Consider the following 19,459-nt stretch of genomic DNA (forward strand, 5'->3'; position numbering starts at 1 on the left):
CCAAGAAAAGCAACCAACATCGACTATGCAAACCTAAAATTAGAAAGGCCTGCCAAATCTCGGGAATATGCCGCAAGTGCACAAGGAGGACAAGAGTCCCACCAATGAACACCAACCTGATTTGCCCCAAAATTAGCTAAAGAATCCGCTACCTGATTGCCTTCGGGATAGATTGATAGGAGCATAATTATGCGATATTAATAGCGTTAATCTCTATACTTTCTTTGTTAGTTTAGTGTATTTTCTCGTTATTTACGTTGTTTATTTTTTTTATAGGTATTTTGGAGCAAAGAAGGAGAAAAGAAGTAAAAGAGGGATTGAAAAGCAAAATCGGGAAATCTGCCTGTGCAGATCAGTTAACTTCGACAGAGCAATGAGACCATCTCAGAACGATCCAGAGGATGATCTTTATATTGATGGATAGCCTCGGATGTCTAGTTTCCGAATCTTTTTACGGCTCATCAATATCATTTTTCTATAAGAAGTTATGGCCGATTTAGTACAAGAAGGTCAGGCTGCGCGTGAATCTGAGGTTGGACGGGAATTTATGTTTCGAGGCCCAAATCACACCGAGAAGCCCGAGGACGAGTTTGTGCTTCATATTTCAGCTTAATATAGACAAATGGCATGATGTGAATGGTTGGAATGAGTCATCAAGTTCAAGAGCCAATAGGAAAACTCCACCTAAGCACGTGAACCCTAATTCTTTTAGGTTTTGGATTTCCTAACCTCTAAGCATATAAAAGGAGATCAATCTGCAGCAGCTCTCTCTCTCTCTCTTCCTCCCCTTCTTTAGTTTGTTTTGTTTCTTCTATGTTTAACTAGTTTTTATTAGTTAGGGGGCTGCTCGAAGCCCCTAGACATGAACTACAAGATGATTTGACCTTTGATGTTATTTTCTTTTAAGGGCTAAATACTGTTTAGTACCCTGTGGTTTGGGTCCAAAATCAATTCAATCCCTAGACTTTCAATTTCATCAAAAACACCCTTACACTAACATTTCTCATCCAATATACCCCTCCGTCATGATTCCGTTAAATGGAGCCGTTAAGTAGCTGATGTGGCATGCCAACTTGGCACTGGTGGGGCCCACATGGCAGGCAAAATTTCAAAATTCTAGACTAAAATCTCAGAATTTTTTTTTTAATGACAATTGCAGAAAATTTGAAATAACAAATTTGATTCCATCTCTCTCTCTCCCCCCCCCCCTCGGTTTCTCAGCAATCTCATCCTTAGATCTGCTGAACCAACCAATCTCACCACTCTGGTTTCTCCGTCGGCTGCTCCCATACCGGAAACAAAGCTCTTCGTAATAGTCTCACGCTCCATACCCACTACTCTAGTCATCATTTCGTCTGTAGTGAAAGCCCCAAATGGATCGAAAACCGGCGACTCCGATTAGCAATCGGACTCGGATTCAGAGTGGATGCTATCGCAATCAGAATCGGAATCTTTGAGTTTGGGTATTCTCTAGCGTCATCGGGACTTCATCGGCGTCGATCTGGATGTAATCTATGAGGATTGATTCTGGGTTTTTGCAATTTTTAATTTCCCAGAATTGCAGAGATGAGGGCTTGTCATCAGAGGCCTTGAACGGTGCGATCTGATGAGGCTCCGATTCCATCCATTCCGCTCCGATCCGCGTACGTCATCATGTTTTTCTTCGACTGGTTCTACGGCGTGCTTGCTTCCCTCGGTCTGTGGCAGAAGGAGGCCAAGGTCTTGTTCCTCGGGCTCGATAATGCCGGCAAGACCTTGCTTCACATGCTCAAAGATGAGGTTAGCCCCCCCCCCAATCCCCTTATTCCTATTCCATTTTTTCCTTTACTTCAATTTCAATACATAGATTAGATTCTTCATTTATGTTTGAGATGAATTGAAAGTTAAGCTAGATTTACTAGATCTATAATTTTTATGCTAAAAACTAAATAGCTTCACAAACTGCTGGAGCTTGAAGCTGATGGGGTTTTGGATAGGTTGGATGATCTGGGAGACCAATTTGATATGAAAGCTTTGGTCTTTCACATTTCTGGAGTCTTGGGTTTTCTCAGTGTTTAAAAAATTTCGTGAAATATGTGAAATTGATGGTCTAAATTTGTGGTAGAGAGGGTGTGTTAAAAATTTAGATGAGAATGAATAGACTTCAGGTTTAATCTGTTGGTTTGGATAGAGAAAGATACTAACTTTGAAACTGGGTTTTCTGTTTTGATTAGAGTTCTGATAAATTAGGGAAATCCATCATGGATCTGAGATTCTCAGATCTATCCATCTAGGACTATTCATTTTATGTTTGCTAGGATTATTCATTTATGTTTGATCCATTTCCCGTTTATGAAGGTGCATGATTTTTGAATTTTTCCTTACTTGTGCAGTTTGAAAGGTTCGATTGATTGGACATCTTGATCTCAACTTCTCAAGGGCTGTTCATTAGTCTTCGAAAACACAAGAACCTACTCTCCAGCAACTAAGGTGTTAGCAGACTTAACAGAAAAAGATATGGCCTGTAGTTTCTGTAACAATTCAATTTTCACAGATTGGTGTTATACATGTAGTACTTCTTACTTTAGCATTGTCTACTTTAGTTTAGTTTCTCATGGTTCATGTAATCTTGACTTCAGGTTGTTTATGAATACAAATGGCTATAGTCTTGCAGTGGATATATGGAGCTTGGGATGTACTATTCTTCAAATGGCGAGTTCAAAACCCCCATGGAGCCAGTATGAAGGGGTGAGAAATACCGTTCAGAACCTATTCCTTTACAAAATTTCTTTTCCATTACTAGCATAATGAAAATACAAAATTCCTTTTTTACAATGTATATTTCATTATTTTATTTTGGAATTGTCGTAGAACTCACAAGCTGTAGCTGTTACACAAGCTCTGGTAGCATACTTATTTTGATTTATAGTGTAACAAATCCCACCTTCCATGAGTGACTAGGAGCAGTTGACATGTCTTTTTAGGAGCAACTCCATGAAAAGGAGCAGGCCATGCATGCAGGATTTGGAGATGAAATTACAAGAAAAATATAGAGAGCTGCATCCTACCAAATTAGATAATGAAGCAGTTAGTTATATGTTTATGAATTTTCTCTTGGTTGCTTTAGCTGAGCAATTTCTAAGTTTTACCCACTTTCGTAATTTATATATATATGAGTTCAGAAGACAAAGGAAGTTGCAGATGAAGTTTTGTTCATGGCAATCTTATCAACTTTGAGTCACCAATTATGATACTGTTGAACATCTGTAGAAGAGTTCCTGCTACAACATATTTGAATTCGACTAAACTACTATACCTTTTCCTCAATATTTCCTATCCATGTGTACGTTTCCTGTTTTCCTCCACAACTAAACTCCTACAACTTCCAACAAAATCAACATCTTGCATACACACCAGTCAATGATCATTTCCCTGTTCAATACCAAACATTAGGTTCTGTTTTCAGTGTTATGTTCTTTCTTGGAAAATTTGATCTACAATTGTAGTAAACTATAGTAAGCTCTAACATGCCTAAATCAAAGTCTGAAAGAAATGACCCTTGCTTAGATCTAGACCATTAGCTATCATGGAATCTTCGTGCTTTATCTCAATGATATGTAGCTATAAATCACATTGCCCCTTTGTTCTCAACTGGAATAAAAAAAAAAAAAATTGCAAATCTGCTTTGTGTTTTGGAACCATTCCTTTACTCTTCTTTTCTGTCTGTTAGTTTTTATTTTGTGATGACTTACTACTGTTATGACTTGCAGTGAACCAGTCACAGCCAACCGTGGACAGCTCCGAAGAACTAATGTAAAACTTTTGGTTAAGATTACAAATGTAATATATTTTTCTTAAGACCAACTATTTTTGTAACCAACATATAAAACACAATGTTGGTTAGAATAGCAATTTTTCAAAAAATGTAAATAGATAAGCTTGGTTAGCATACCGGGTCTTGATAAGAATTTCATTTTTTGGAATATGTAAATATACTGTTCAATTCAAGAAAAAAAAAGAACCTGCGGCATCGCGCGGGGGAATGATCTAGTTGAATCTATTTGTCTTTGGATTTGTGTGGAAGGAAATATCAATGTCACTACTTTGTAAAATTAAAAAAAAAATCCCAGAATTTGTTATTTCAAATTTTCTGCAATTTTGTCATAAAAAAAAAAATTCTGAAATTTTATTTTAGAATTTTGCCTGCCATATGGGCCCCACCAGTGCCAAGTTGGCATGCCACATCAGCTACTTAACAGTACTATTTGACTGAATCATGACGGAGGGGTCTATTGGATGAGAAATGATAGTATGAGGGTGTTTTTGATGAAATTGAAAGTCTAGGGACTGAATTGATTTTGGACCCAAACCACAGGGTACTAAACAGTATTTAGCCCTTTTTTTAATCCAAGATGAGACTTTTTCTTACTACTTTTCCATTGATGAATGCTCTTGCTTGTATGCTTTGAGTGCACGCTTAGTATGCATATTTGGATTCTAATGCTTTGATTGTTTGATGCCTGGATCAATAGTTGGATTCCTCAAACCTTCTAGAGAAGCAATTGTTAGTTTTCACTATCAAGTAAACTAAGTCCTAGGTTTAGCAAGGCGCTAAGTTTATTGCGATGCCTAGTGATGTCTCAAACTCTTTTAGACCTTAATGATCTCTGCATGTTTAATCTAATAAGCGTACCTTTAGGTTGCATTGCTTGGGAATAGTCTAGGTGTAGAGCACTTCCTGCCTAGCGTACGAAGTAAGAAAGGGTAATAGGTTGTGTTCAAGCGTACCAAGCCAACCTGAGGATCTTCATCTAGATAATTGAATTAGGATTGAACAAATTATCTTGTGTGTGATTGTCCGGGGTGGATGCATCTTCCCTAACTATCTTTATCATATTGTTTTCAAACCATCTTAAAATCTGTTTTCGTTACTTTCTGTCCTCTATATTTTTGTAATTATTTTATATAGTAAACGATATCCGAATAATACCAAATTTTGTGTGCAAGACGCCCTGTGTGTCTAGTATATCTCTGTAAATTTTCGTAATTTTCTGAGTAGTTTAGGTTAGGTTTTTAATTAGGTTTTCGACTGCTGTTCGCTAGGAACAGTGGTCACTTTTGTGACATTGTTTTGAGTAGTTATAACCTTAGTCCTCTGCGGGAAAGAACCTTGTTTACCCTTGCTACAATTGACAATCTTAAGTGTGAATAAGGAAAATCAATAGCTTATAAACTTTAGCTATCATAGATATGAGAAACTTTCACCGACATAGATGCAAGCATAACCCGACAGTTGAACCAATTGGTAGAGTATCGCCATGGTACATCACTCTGAAGAGAAGACAAAAAATGAATTACCAAAGCAGAGTCACTTTCAATCCATAGGGAACGCCAACCGTTCTGTGATGCAATATGAATAGCATGAATCACTGCCTGAAGCTCAGCCTCCAAAGCATAGGCCACCCCAAGAGCCCCCGCAAAACAACCAAGCACACGCCCCAAATGATCACGAAAGATGCCACCAAAACCTGCGGGACCGGGAGTGCCTCTAGCTGCACCATCAGTATTAACCTTAACTTGTAAAATAGAAGGAGTATGCCACATAACCTCTATAATTTTTGGAGCTTTAGGGGGTCTCCCAAGAACACCTATCCGACGCATAATGCAAAGCTCAGCAACTGAATTCTTCATGGTTCCCTTACTTAGGGAGTCAATCTCAAATAGTTGAAGCCGAATGGAATGGTATAATGTCCTCACCGACAGCATGGAATCCTGAAAACGAATAGCGTTTCTCGCATGCCAAATAGCATAAAAACCAGCTCCAATCATACCCCACCATATAATACTCAATTGGGAACCAAAACCATGGCGAATTGGATAAGAAAAAAAGAATTAATATCAGCGAAAGGAGTAGCCACCTGAAACAAGTCCAACATGCCACTTTAATGCCACCAAAAATATGGAATGGTAGCCAAAGAGAGAAACTTATAGCACAAGTTTTAGCCAAAGAAAAACTTATAGCACATCATAGTTTGGGCCCGCAGGTAAGGATTGATATTAAACTTCAAGTAAAACTACTCCATATATCTTGGCTGAGGTGATATGTCATGGGAGAACACATACTTGAACATAAGCACAAAGATATAGAATAAAATAAAAAAAGATATAAAAAAAAAAAGAGAGAAAACTAACAAAGGGTTATGAAGAAGACATGTATAACAGCAACACCATACCTCTGAATGTAGCAACATTCAGAAGAAACCCACGGAAGTTGAACTTTCGACGCTGAATCTTGTGAACCTATGTCTACCAAAAAACAAAAAAAAAATGAAGATGCGTATAAGAAAGTCGTGAGCTCTACGGATTTATGATTCTTCACGCAAATCCCAAATTGATTTGAGACCTGTGCCAATAATAGTGGTTTTGAGTTCATGGGGATGGTCCTCGAGTGGTGACCAAGGACTTCATGATCCCATACCCTTCATTCAATATCAAGGGTTGAGATTAAACAGCTAGTGTGTTAACCAAGAAAGCCGAAGTTGTAGATTTCGATCGGCCGGCTACACACTAACTGGCAGTGTTTCGGTAAAGATGGTCCAAATCTGTCTAGATCATGATGTCAATGGTCCAGACGGGCAGAAGGATATAATGAAATTCTTTGATTGGTAGTTTTAATTTTGATCTTAAAGATTTCGTTTCTTTAAATACACATTCTTGACCAAGATAAATAAATAATAAATTTCAAAAATTTCACCCAAAAGCTACAAGGAAGGAAAAAAGGCCGTTGACCAAGTGGAAATGCCCTCCACGGGGTCGGTTGAAAATAAATGTAGATGGAGCTTTCAAAGTTTACAGTGGTGTTGGAGGTATTGGGGTAGTGGTCAGAGATGATTTAGGCACGGGTATTGCCGCTATTGCTAGGCCATTTCTGCATGCATACTCGGCTATTAATATGGAGGCTGAGGCGTTCAGAGCGGGTCTTCTACTTGGTATTCACCAAGGCTGGACTGAAATAGTTATTGAGAGCGACTCTGCCATGCTAATTGCTGCACTCAAGAGTGAGGAGGAAAATTTCTCGGAGGTAAGTCGGGTTTTTAGTGATTGTAAGGATTATATGACTGCTTTTCAATTAGTAGAAATTCGACATATTTTCCGTGAAGCAAATGGTGTTGCGCATAGGCTTGCACACCTTGCTAGTTCTGATTGGCTTGATGATGTTTGGATAGATGAGACTCCTGCTATTATTCAGGATGTGCTCTACGAGGATTATTGTACTTGTTCTATTGTAGCACGGGGTTCAGGTTTTATGTCCCCCCCGTTGCAAAATTCTACTATTAATATAATAAATGGAACCGGGCGTGGAGATGAGCCTCCCAGTTAGGCTGGGTTCCAAACCCCTTTCAAAAAAATAAAAAATAAATAAATAATAAATATTAAATACTTTAAAGACATTGCTGCATTTGAAGCAGATGGAAGCTTGAGAATAAATAAATCAAAATACATTTGAAATGATACTGAAAGACATCATTCTATCGCAACAAATTGGAGAAGCATTGTTGCCCTAAAGGATTTTTCTTGTCCTTGTATTACGAGTTTTGGTTAAGAGATGGGAAACAAATTATAATACGCAGATTTGATTGGATTATTTTCGGATAAAGTGTTTTCTTTTATTATAATTTTCGGATAAAGTTTAATTAGTAATTTTTATTGTTTCAGTTATGAAATTTCAAAATAAGTTATATTTTACACTGAATCAAACAATTATTACTATCAAGCGACTATCTCACTCCTCTTTTTATTGTGTTTGCCAAAGGTTTCAACTAAAACGATAAGATTACTCATTGTGTTTAAGGAAAAGAGATTTTGAGAGAGATTGTAGAGAGAATTGTCCAACATATTATTGAGAATAGGAGCCCTATATATAGGGATTACAAAGTACATATTCTAATGTTACAAGGAATACTAATCTATCTATGATTAGGAATTCTAGAACCTTCTCTCCTATTACTACTCCTAGTTTGATAAGGCACACTAAGTCGATTTTCCTTCAACACTCCCCCTTGTGCCGCTTCAAACTTGGTGGTGACGCTTCATTCGTTGCCTCGTTAAAAACCTTGCCAGGTAACAAAAACCCTGTGGGACAAAAATAACCCTGGTCGAAGGACAAAAAGAGCACAACACGTCCTTCACTCTTCGAGATTGAACATGTAGACATCATAACTCCCCCTGATGTCGATATCTCCCCCTGATTGCTACAATCGTGGGAGTTCGGATAACTTTCTCAATCCGATGCTCTTCACCTGTTTCTCGAATGTGGATTTAGGTAACGACTTAGTGAATAAGTCTACTACAGTATCCTCTGATCGGATTTGATTCACTTCAATCTTTAGAAGTGTTTGTTGTTGCTGATTATAAAAGAACTTAGGCGATATGTGCTTGGTGTTGTCGCCCTTGATGAAACCTAACTTCATCTGCTCAATACAAGCTGCATTATCCTCATAAATACATGTAGGTTCATCCGTGGTAGACTTCAAACCACAACTTCCTTGAATATGTCTTATTATAGACCTTAGCCATATACATTCTCGTACGGCTTCATGTAGAGCAATAATCTCTGCATGATTTGAGGAAGTAGCAACAAGGGTCTGCTTTGTAGACCTCCAAGATATCGCAGTGCTTCCCATGGTAAAGACATAACCCGTTTGGGAGCGACCTTTGTGAGGGTCAGAGAGGTACCATGCATCAGCTAGCAAAACCCATCAAAACATCATTGTCGTTTTGATGGAGGGGGATAGGGTGAGGCCGGCCACCCTTGATGGTGGTGGCGGCGTTGGCGGCAACATGGCTGGCCACTATGTTATGTGGACGGCGGCTCCATGCCTAATGGGGTCCGATCCCATTCTTCCGTCATTCCTCTTCTCTCTGTAGGGATAAAATAGGCCCATATCAATCGTACCTCTTAGGTATCGAAAGATTGTCTTTACACCAATCCAATGGCGGCGTGTTGGCGCAGAGCTATGTCGAGCTAATTAACAAGTTCACTGCGAATGAGATGTCTGGTCTTTGTGCATTGAGCTAAGTACAATAATGCGCCTATTACACTTAAATAGGGCACTTCGGCCTCTAATGGTTCTTCGTCCTCATCCTTTGGACGAAACGGATCTTTTCCGGGCTCAAGACGACGACCGTGTTTTAAACCGGTCACTACGGTGCTCGAGTTCTAAACCGAGACAAAACCGTGTTTTCTCAAGATCTTTCATCTCAAATTCGTATTTCAATTATTTAGCAGTTTCCTTCAACTCATCTAGAGTTCCAATTAGGTTCATGTCATCGACATAAACTGCTACGATTGCAAATCCGGAACTTGTTCTTTTAATGAACACGCATGGACATATTTCATTGTTAATATATCCCTTCCCAATCAAGTAGTCACTTAGACGGTTATACCACATCCGTCCGGATTGTTTTAATCCATATAGTGAGCGTTTTAATCTTATTGAAAACGCGCTCCGTGGTTTAGAGCCACTTGATTTGGGTAATTGAAGTCCATCTGGAACCTTCATATATATCTCTGAATCTAGATCCCCATAGAGATATGCTGTAACCACATCCATAAGCTGCATGTCAAGTTTTTCGGAAACTACCAAACTGACAAGGTAGCGGAACGTTATAACGTCCATTAAGGGAGAATATGTCTCCTCGTAGTCGATTCCAGGGCGTTGTGAGAAACCTTGCGCCATGAGGCGGGCTTTATATCTAACCACCTCATTTTTCTCATTACGCTTTCTAACAAAGACCCATTTATGGCCAACAGGTTTTACATCTGGGGGTGTCTGCGTTATAGGCCCAAATACCTGTCTCTTTGTTAGTGAATCCAATTCAACCTGGATCGCATCTTTCCATTTAGGCCAATCCGCTCTTCGTTGACATTCTTCAACAGAGCGAGGTTCGATATCATCATATTCTATGATTTCTTTTGCAACATGATATGCAAACGCATCATCAATTGCCATAGAATTTCTATCCATCATCTCATGTACACTAGTGTAATTTATGGAGATCTCTCTATTCTCTGGAGTTAGTTCTGACATTGGAGCGTCCCCCAATGATGTCTCTCGGACATAACCATAATCCGGAATATTCTCATGAGATGGATTATTCACATCGATGATTAATGGATTATTTTGTGCCAAACTCGCTTTCTTTCTTGGGCGAGAATCCATCGAACCTATAGGCCTCCCGCGCTTCCTGGCAGAAGCCATGGGCCTAGCCACAACGTTACCATCACTGTGAGAGGGGACGTTGGCGCCATGCTCAATTGCCCTTGAGATGGCGTCATGTCCTCTGATTTTAGGGACATCAATCCTTGCAGGCACGTTTGCAGCAGGTATGTGTGATCTCGTCACTTTTGCGATATCAGAAAACGCATCAGGCATCGATTCTGCTACGTTCTGAAGATCGAGAATTCTCCGCACTTCAATTTCGGACTGTACGGTTCGGGGATCAAGATGAGACAGAGTGGGGACAGACCACGACAATTCCTGTCGTTCCTGTTGAACATTGATGTTCTTATCTCCCCCTAACGACGGGAAGACTGTCTCATCGAAATGACAATCGGAAAATCTTGCGGTAAAGAGATCGCCTGTCAAGGGTTCTATGTGTTACACCCCACATCCGATTTACCCCTTTTACTGAGTTGCACGAATCACTGTATGTTTTACCATTCGCGGTTATAGTTTTATCTTTTAGGGGGGTGGCTAGAAGTTGACTTTTTATGGGTTAACAATTTGAGAAAATTTCCTTCATGAAAGTTGTAGAGGACGTTAAACCGAGCGTGTGCATATGTGGTACATAAAAATCGGAGTTCGTATGTGAAAGTTATAGCTTAAAATGTGGAAGTTACTGTTCATGGTAAAATTTGAATAAAAAATGGAAAGTTACCTGGGTAGGTTTCCAAAACCGGAAACCCACCCCTCTTTCTCTCTCCTCTCCCCCGACTCTTCCCCCTTTCCCTTCGGATTTTCTTCCTCCCTCTGATTCCTCACTTTCCGGCCACCATCCGGCGTGCAACCGGTCACCACAGGGGCGCCTCAACCCGCTCTGGACGCCAGTGACCTAGGATTGTGGAGTTTTGGCCGTGAAAGTCCGGATCGAAGCAAAGATTGCTCCGGCTGCAGTTTTGGGATTTCGCCGATTTCCGGCCATTCCGGCCACCTCCGGCCACCATATTGACATCGAAGGTTTGGTTTTTGATGGTGATCATTTCCCCTAAGGTAGTTCATTCCAATTTGCATTGTAGAGGTTGAATTGATGATTTTTCATTTCTAGGGTTCTTGAAGCTTCGGGGCTTTCCTTCACCGGCTTGATTCGACTACTTCGAGGTAAAATTGGTTGATGTTGTAGTTGGGAAGTTGATTGGGCTTGTTGTGTAGATGCTAGTGCCGGAGTTTGGTGGTCATCGGAGGAAGTGGCCGCCGGCGCGTGGTCCCCATGCGCCGCCACTGTAGGTAGCGCGTGGTGGCGCGTAGAGCTGTGTTTTAATTGTCGTTTTAATCCCATGTACCCTATAATGATTGTAGAATGTAATGCATGAAGTTTGGTGGAAATCGGAAGATTTACGAATTGAGTTAATTGGTTAATTATTGATTTTCGCGAATTCGATCGCCGAATTCCTTTCGGATTCACTTTAGATATTACATCGATGAGAGATTATTGTGGGAGTAAGGATGGATGTTGTGGAGAGTTGAGGAGTTGGATTTTAGGAAAGGGGGGGGGGATGTTTTGAATTTCCAATTATAAGTATTGTAGAGTTAATTCCGTCCTGTGAATTATATATATATTTATGAATGTTATTCGTACAGGACGAGAGGAGTCTCCATACGAGGAAAATACCGAGCGACGTCAGGATTGAGCATATATCGTGAGTGGACTTTTATTTTTAAGTAAATGATGCATGCATTTATTCTTTGATTATGCTCTAATTATTTATCATTTTACATTTCGAGCATGTGATTTGATTTCGGAGATGGATTTCGTTTTATCTCATATAATTACTTTCGATAATGATTCGTTTCCGAAGTTGCTTATGATTTATAATTTTATTTGATGAATTATTTATTTCCGAGGTGATTTCCGGAATTTTACTTTTTAGTTATATTCCTATTCATGGATTTGAGATTTTTGGAAAGGTTTCGAAATGGGATTTCGATGGAATTATTTTATTGTTTATTTATTTGATCCTTGGTTTTGGCATTGGGAATGCCTTAGCAATAATGTCGGTTTGAGAACTTTGTTTATTTGAAGATTTTATGGCGTGCGGGGTCACGTCATTGGAAATTCTTTTACGAGAGATGGGGAAGCCTTATGTATTTTTGGATTTACTGGATTTTCGGTTATGTTTCCCTGTGCCATACTGAGGGGTGATTATATCATGCTAGCATTGATTTTCCGCCTTTGTGGCGTGGTGATGGGATCACCGTAGCCCTTCCGCCTTTGTGGCGCAGGTTACTGTCTCTGTGACAGTAATTCTGTAGCCCGGTATCCTATCGCTACACTTAGTGGCGTAAGGGTATATTACGGGAGTTATGAGAGTTTTTAGCCTGGGAGGCTATCACCCGAGCCTGGGAGGCTCACTGGTATGGCTATTGCCTTCCCCTACTCACTTTACTACTTAAGCTAGCGGGGCTAGCTCGATTTTCGTTTAACCAGCGGGGCTGGTCTTATTTTCCTTGAGTATCAGAGTTCCAACTTTTTCTTTTAAATCGTATGTGACTAGCGGGGCTAGTCGGTTTTCATGAGTGGAACTCCTCTTGTTTTATTTTCGTTAATCATTGCATGCATCTGGAATTTTTAAAGAAATAAATGTGGGAAGGTATAAAATCCATTTGGTTTAAATTTGTTTATTTTTGTCCACTCACGCTAACGTTTTTATGTACTTTCCCCTGGGCCCTTCGGTTTCAAATGCCCAGTTTTCAGTGTTGCTGCTCGGCGTTCAGGAGTGAGCCATAGTGACCGCATCCGCTTCCGTCATCATATTTTGTAGGTTATTTATTTAGCCTACTGTACTCTATGTTAAACTTATATTCCTAGAATGCTCTGATTACTAAGGGATATGTGACCCAAACTTGTATGAATTATATTTGAGGTCTATGACCTAACTTTGGTGATTGTAGTAACTTGTACCTTTCGGAGATTATGTATGATGTTGTTAGCTTTGAGATGGGATTGGTGGAATTTGGGAGCAGGGTGGCTCCAGGAGTTGTGGTTGGATTATTAGAAGTGAATTTTGTTTTCCGCAGGATTTTGGGTTATCCATTTTTAAGGGAGGTTATGCCGAAATTTTTTGGTAAATCTCCTTTAAAGGTGGGTCCCGCAGGGCCACTTCGGATTCCAGGGTGGAATTCGGGGTGGGTCCTGTCACTATGTAGCGGACAATAGTTGGAGAGTCATATCCAACATAAACACCTAATCGTCGTTGAGGACCCATTTTGGTGCGCTGTGGCGGCGCAATTGGCACATAAACTGCACACCCAAATATGCGTAAGTGTGAGACATTAGGCTCATACCCAGTCACCATCTGGGACGCAGAAAAGGGTTGAGTGGCAGTAGGCCTCAGACGAATAAGCACAGCTGCATGCAATATTGCATAGCCCCAAGCAGAAATAGGGAGATTGGTGCGCATTACCAATGCCCTAGCGACCATTTATAGTCGTTTAATGGCGGCTTCTGCGAGACCATTTTGGGTGTGAACATGAGGAACTGGATGTTCAACTTCAATCCCAATGGACATGCAATAATCATCAAAAGTCTTTGATGTAAACTCCCCAGCATTGTCTAACCTCATAGACTTAATAGGATGATCAGGGTGGTGAGCCCTTAACTTAATAATCTGTGCTAGGAGTTTAGCAAATGCAGCGTTCCTAGTGGACAATAGCATGACATGTGACCAGCGTGTCGATGCATCAACCAACACCATAAAATATCGAAATGGTCCGCATGGTGGTTGAATAGGTCCACAACGTCATGACTCCTATGGTCATGTTAGGGTTTTCTCAACCCTATACCCTCAACGTCATGACTCCTATGGTCGTGCTGATAACGTGTTTTTCCACAAGCATGCATAAATAATATGGTGCAGAGAGCCTCCAAACAATATTTCATAACTCTTTCAAAGTTATAGTGAAGCAGATATTATTCCATCGTGCTTCTATGTTCGGAAAGTTGTGAATGTTACTAAAACGTTCACTAGGCGCAACCCAAAGGTTGTTAGCGTTATCCTCATTCATGTACTAAAACTGGAGGGCTATCTTCATGTGGCACTTCATCAGGGTAAATGCCCTGGAATTTTCTATCTCAGTTTGTGAGTCTTGAGTGGTTCCTTTAGAACAGGGCTCTTGGATTGTAGGCAAATAAATATCCCGTGCCCGTAGAATCCAATGGAGTAAAATCGAGCTCGTTCAAGTCTTACATCCTGAAAGGAAAGCAAGAACGTATTAGTTTCGGAGTCAATGCTTCCACGAAAACTAATATAAGATTTATGAGCCTTAATGCTACCAAGAAATCGATTTCCAAGAATATTTGGATTAGACCGAAACAATGATGTTTAAATGGTCAAAATCTATGCTCACGAACGCTCTTAGTCCGTAGCTTACGAACGCTCTTAGTTCGTTAAATCGATGCTTACGGACGCTCTTAGTCCGAAGTCTTACGAACGCTCTTAGTTCGTTAATTGCGTGAATCCCCACGATTCCGCTTTCTTAAGAATCGAACCCACGTTATAAGAAAGGTGGGATGTAGAAGAAGGGAGGTTGCAAGTCCCCGAAGAAAAAGAAGGAGGAAATTAAATTTCAAAAGCGGCAGCTTTAACTTAAAACTTACTTGATGAAATTCCGAACAGATTCTCTTCTGAACAGCTTGCACTTCGATTGATGTACCGGTCTCAAAACAACTCCGATAAGGCTGAAATTCGGAGGTCAGATGGAAGAGACAGAGATGAACAACTTTGATGAAGAAAGGATTTTGATCTGAGGTTCCGAACTAGACGTTTCGGGGCTTGCAAGCAGACGGACGTGCACAGGAAAGGAGAAGGATGCAGTTGGTGTGCGTTGGTGATGCAGGGGCAGCAGACGTGCAGTGGTGCTGCAGGGGCAGCAGGGATACGTGCGCAGTGGCGCATAGGTGCTGCAGGGGCAGGCGCGCAGGTGAGGCTAGCGTGGGCTAGGAGCTGCGGTGATGAAGAAGATTTTTGGGTTTTTGGTTTTTGGTTTGTGGTTAAAGCTCGTGCTGATAACGTGTTTAAGGAAAAGAGATTTTGAGAGAGATTGTAGAGAGAATTGTCCAACATATTATTGAGAATAGGAGCCCTATATATAGGGATTACAAAGTACATATTCTAATGTTACAAGGAATACTAATCCATCTATGATTAGGAATTCTAGAACCTTATCTCCTATTACTACTCCTAGTTTGATAAGGCACACTAAGTCGATTTTCCTTCAACACATTGTTTTTTTTTTTTTTTTTTTAACTTGGTGGATAAGAGAAGACAAATATATTTATCCTATAACTACAACACATTGTTGTAATAATTCTCTTAACCTTATGTTGTTACCCAGCCTAACTTGGTGATTCTCTTAACCGATTTGTTCTGTTAAAATAACTCTTGGGTGCCATATATTCCCTTGATGAACATCCTGCAATTGTTATGGAGTAAACTTCAGGGGTTTAGCATTGATGCAGAAATATGCTGCTAAAGGAACATAATAATGAGATAATTACACTGAAGCATTGACACTTTCTTAGCCCCAGAAAGCTTAACAAGGTGAGAAGAAATATCCTTGAATCAAACTCAGTTCTCCACTCTTTTTCACTATTTTTTTTTTTTTTTATGTAAATGAACTTGAATAAAAAAGAAATAGGCAAATATAAATTACACAGAAAATCTTCCAATATACACAAGATCAAAAGACTAGTTATGTTTACAAAGACTAAAAATTAAAAATTTCTGTGCGCCCTTCTCCCCTTATTTGTGCGTCTTGGGTGCCTCCTCCTCTTGCAAAATTTCTCTACGAACCATTGCTGCTTATTGGTTGTTAAAGTGTTCCCAGCAACAAATCCAACAACCAACCCACTTGCAAGTCCTGCAGGGAAGAATACACGCCATTCAAATGGATAATCAGGGTCTTGGTGATCTTCTTCAATAAAGCCTGGAGGTTGTGACTTTGAAGTCTCAGAATCTTCACATTTCACTTGCAAAGGAAATCCGCACAAACTCGGGTTTCCTAGATACGAACTTCTCTCAAACGTACGGAATTGGTTTTCATGTGGTACAGGCCCCCTTAGATGGTTGTGGGATACATTAAACGCCGAAATGGAAGTGAGTTGTTCTAGACTTCTGGGTATCTCTCCTGAAAGATGGTTATTGGAGAGATCCAATGATTCAAGTCCAGTCCAGTTCCCTATAGATGAAGGGATACTACCAATGAGAATGTTGTTGGAGAGGTTAAGCAATTGAAGCCCCACCAGATACTCGTACACAATGGTTGGAATCTCTCCTTCAAATTTGTTACTTGAGAGATCTATGACTTTGAAGTAAGGAGAATCGGCGTACTTCAAAGGTTTCAACACAACACCTATGCCAGATATTGACATCGAGTAATCATAATGATACGTTACAGCACCAACTCTGTAAGTATCTTGGAACATTGTCGACTCTTCATAAATACCGCCAACCGATTCGAGGCAATTCCAGTACACCTCATAGTTGTGTGGCAGGATTGGCAGCGTACCTGAAAAAGAATTGTGAGATAAGTCAATGATGCACAACTCTATTGAGGACCCGAGGTTTGTTGGAGCCGCGACAATTGTGCCATAAAATCTATTGGACCGCAACCTGAGAACCCTTAAAACTGGAAGATCCCATAACCAAGTTGGTAAGATGCCACTAATCTGATTCTTTCCCAAATTAAGAAACTCTAGCCGAGTACAATTGGCCATAGATATTGGTAGCTCGCCCTGCAACATATTTTCACTTAAGTCGACCGATTTAAAACTAATTCCGTTGGTACACATTGGAGGAATTTGGCCCTGAAATGAGTTATTCCGCAGGTTCAATATCTCCAAAGCACCTGAGTTACCCAAGCATTGTGGAATCAGGCCACTCAAGTTGTTGTTGGACAAATCAAGAATAAGTAGAGAACTCAAGTTGCAAAATGATGCTGACATTTCTCCACTGTAAACATTGTTTGGAACAGAATAAATTTTGATTGTTGCTGGTGGAGCTGGCAGTGATCCTTGTATCCTGTTAAACCCAAGCTGAAAAACTTTGAGATTCCTCCATGGAAGACCAACAAGGTTTTGGTCAAATCCAGATAAAGAGTTTCCAGAGAGGTTAAGACTCAACAAGGTTTCTCTAGTTGAGCTCCACATCCATTTCGGTATTTGGCCCTGAATATAGTTGTCAGATAGGTCTAGATCAACCAATCTACTACTATTCTTTAAAAATTCTGGAAACTCGGTCAAATTGCATGAACCTAATTTCAGAACTTCAAACATTGGAGCAGTAGCACTCAAACTACTTTTCATTTGAAGAGATAACTTGTTGAATGATAACTTAAGTACCCTTAACTTCTTGAGGTTGAAAAACGTATCAAAATCAACTGATCCAATTAAGTTATTTGAAGAAAGGTCAAGAAGTTCAAGATTATGAAGATAGAATAGTGACCTTGGAATTGCTCCTTGCAAATTGTTAAACCGAAGGTTTAGAAGAGTTAATTTGGTAAACTTCGTAAGCCATGATGGGATTTCACCAGTTATATTGTTATTGCCCAAGTTGAGCTCTTCTAGTTGAGTCAGGTTAGCCACAAAAGTTGGAAACTCTCCCTTCAAGTAGGTATGGCCAAGGCCCAAGTGCTGAAGTTTGGTAAGCTTTCCGATGCAAGACCAGGAATCTACGAGACTAAAATTGTTTGGTGAAATGTCTGAGTGAGTGAAACTACGGTCGAAAAAAAATGAAAGATCAAGGTAATTGAGCTCGGTAAGATTGCCAAGTGAAGATGGAAGGTGAGAGTTAAACTCACAATACTCAATGTTCAAGAATTTTAAGGAACGAAGGTTACCGAGTGAAGCAGGTAAGTAACCAGAGAAACTCGTCCTCGCAACATTCAGATACTCCAAGGGACTACTCCTGTTGAAATCAGGAAAGTGACCTGTCAGGTCTTGGTTAGTGTCCAAATCAAGAACCTGCAAGTTTGGTAGATGGAAGATGCCAACAGGGAATTCTCCAATTAACCCACAGTTTTCTAGGCGGAGAGAAGTGAGAGAAGATGCATTGACCAAGACATCAGGCACAGTGAAGGGTATGTTAACTCTACTAAGATGAAGTTGTTTTAGGTGGGTTAAGTTTAGAACCAGGCTTCTCAGCTGGTTGGCCTCTTCTAGTCTCAACAACTGATCAGTGGAATTTTCATAATTGAAAGAGAGATCAATGGCAGAGAGCTTAGATAACTTTGAAATTTCGGTTGGAATCAGACCAGAAAATGAGGACTTTGAAAGGTTAAGATATGCAAGACTCGTAAGATGGCCTAATGTTGATAGTATTTCTGAGAAATTGAAGTGATTATCCGAGAGATCAAGCTTCTGCAAGTGCACAAGTACTTGGAAAAGGCTGCTATTGTAGTTGACAGAACCATACAGACAGCTGCTTCTGAGGTCAAGGCCAATAACATGGCCAGTCTCCTCATTGCACTCAACACCATCCCAAGAGCAGCAATTGCTCCTCTCTCCACCTTTTCTTGTCCAAGACGCAACCTTCGGGTAAGCAAACGGATTTTCAGATGCAGACTTGTGTATACTGAAGCTTTCCTTGAATTGCAACAAGGCAGAGCCCTCATCAACATGGCAGAGTGTCTGCACAAATGACAAGAAGTGGGTGACATTGAGTAACAGAAAAAGAAAGAGCTGCAGAAAAGAAATGTTGCACCGCGATATTCCCATTCTCGTGAGAAGGTGTATTTGGTCTATGTATGTTTATGGGTTTCACAAGATGGAGTTAAGATATTGAAGTTCTTAAATAGACACAAGTCATTCATGTTTGGCAGCTTCAATTCTTTCAGTAAGATGGGGATGTCAAAAACAGAAACCAAACAGAAAGGTCAATAACATGTGCTATGACTCTTCACTTGTGATAAGTCGAGAAAGATCTGTAGTAATCCATGTGTCATCGTCCCCAGTGTTTACACAACAAGACCATGCTGAATGTCCGAGCACAAACTTTACTTCTTTTTTTCCTGCTCAGAGGTGTGAAATACTGAAATTTCAACAAATACAGCACAATAGATGGCGACAAGGTTCTCCTTTCTATGGAGGACCACCTTTTTTTCCTCTTTTTTTTTTTTTCCTGCAAGTCAGAGGTGTGAAATACTAAAATTTCAACAAATGCACCACAATAGATGGCGACAAGGTTCTCCTTTCTATGGAGGAC

The 19,459-nt window shown here is 40.1% G+C and overlaps 1 protein-coding gene and 2 long non-coding RNA genes across 5 annotated transcripts; 2 read left to right on the forward strand and 1 right to left on the reverse strand.

The window, feature by feature from the left end:
* Positions 1 to 274: 274 nt before the first annotated feature.
* On the forward strand, positions 275 to 4,039 carry LOC133733683 (uncharacterized). Of its 3 annotated transcripts, none has more exons than XR_009857836.1 (4): positions 275 to 1,779; positions 2,373 to 2,469; positions 2,619 to 2,727; positions 2,964 to 3,306. It is a non-coding gene; the product is annotated as an uncharacterized LOC133733683 (long non-coding RNA). The 3 variants fall into 3 exon arrangements; XR_009857835.1 differs by lacking the exon at positions 2,964 to 3,306 and adding an exon at positions 3,750 to 4,039 and having other exon boundaries at positions 278 to 1,779; XR_009857834.1 differs by having other exon boundaries at positions 282 to 1,779; positions 2,619 to 3,306.
* A 6,912-nt stretch (positions 4,040 to 10,951) lies between these two features.
* LOC133728186 (uncharacterized) lies at positions 10,952 to 13,198 on the forward strand. Its single transcript, XR_009855666.1, has 4 exons — positions 10,952 to 11,219; positions 11,308 to 11,360; positions 11,841 to 11,899; positions 12,948 to 13,198. It is a non-coding gene; the product is annotated as an uncharacterized LOC133728186 (long non-coding RNA).
* Positions 13,199 to 15,882: 2,684 nt separating this feature from the next.
* On the reverse strand, positions 15,883 to 19,084 carry LOC133733318 (receptor-like protein 7). Its single transcript, XM_062160964.1, has one exon. It carries the CDS (start codon positions 18,970 to 18,972, stop codon positions 15,973 to 15,975), a length of 3,000 nt encoding a protein of 999 aa, XP_062016948.1. The 5' UTR covers positions 18,973 to 19,084; the 3' UTR covers positions 15,883 to 15,972.
* Positions 19,085 to 19,459: the final 375 nt, after the last annotated feature.

The sequence above is a fragment of the Rosa rugosa genome, chromosome 2 (genome assembly GCF_958449725.1).
Source record: "Rosa rugosa chromosome 2, drRosRugo1.1, whole genome shotgun sequence".
NCBI lineage: Eukaryota > Viridiplantae > Streptophyta > Magnoliopsida > Rosales > Rosaceae > Rosa > Rosa rugosa.

Bases quoted from the DNA above. Each gene is read 5' to 3' on its own strand.
- LOC133733318 (XM_062160964.1), bottom strand. From the start codon at position 18,972: ATGGGAATATCGCGGTGCAACATTTCTTTTCTGCAGCTCTTTCTTTTT.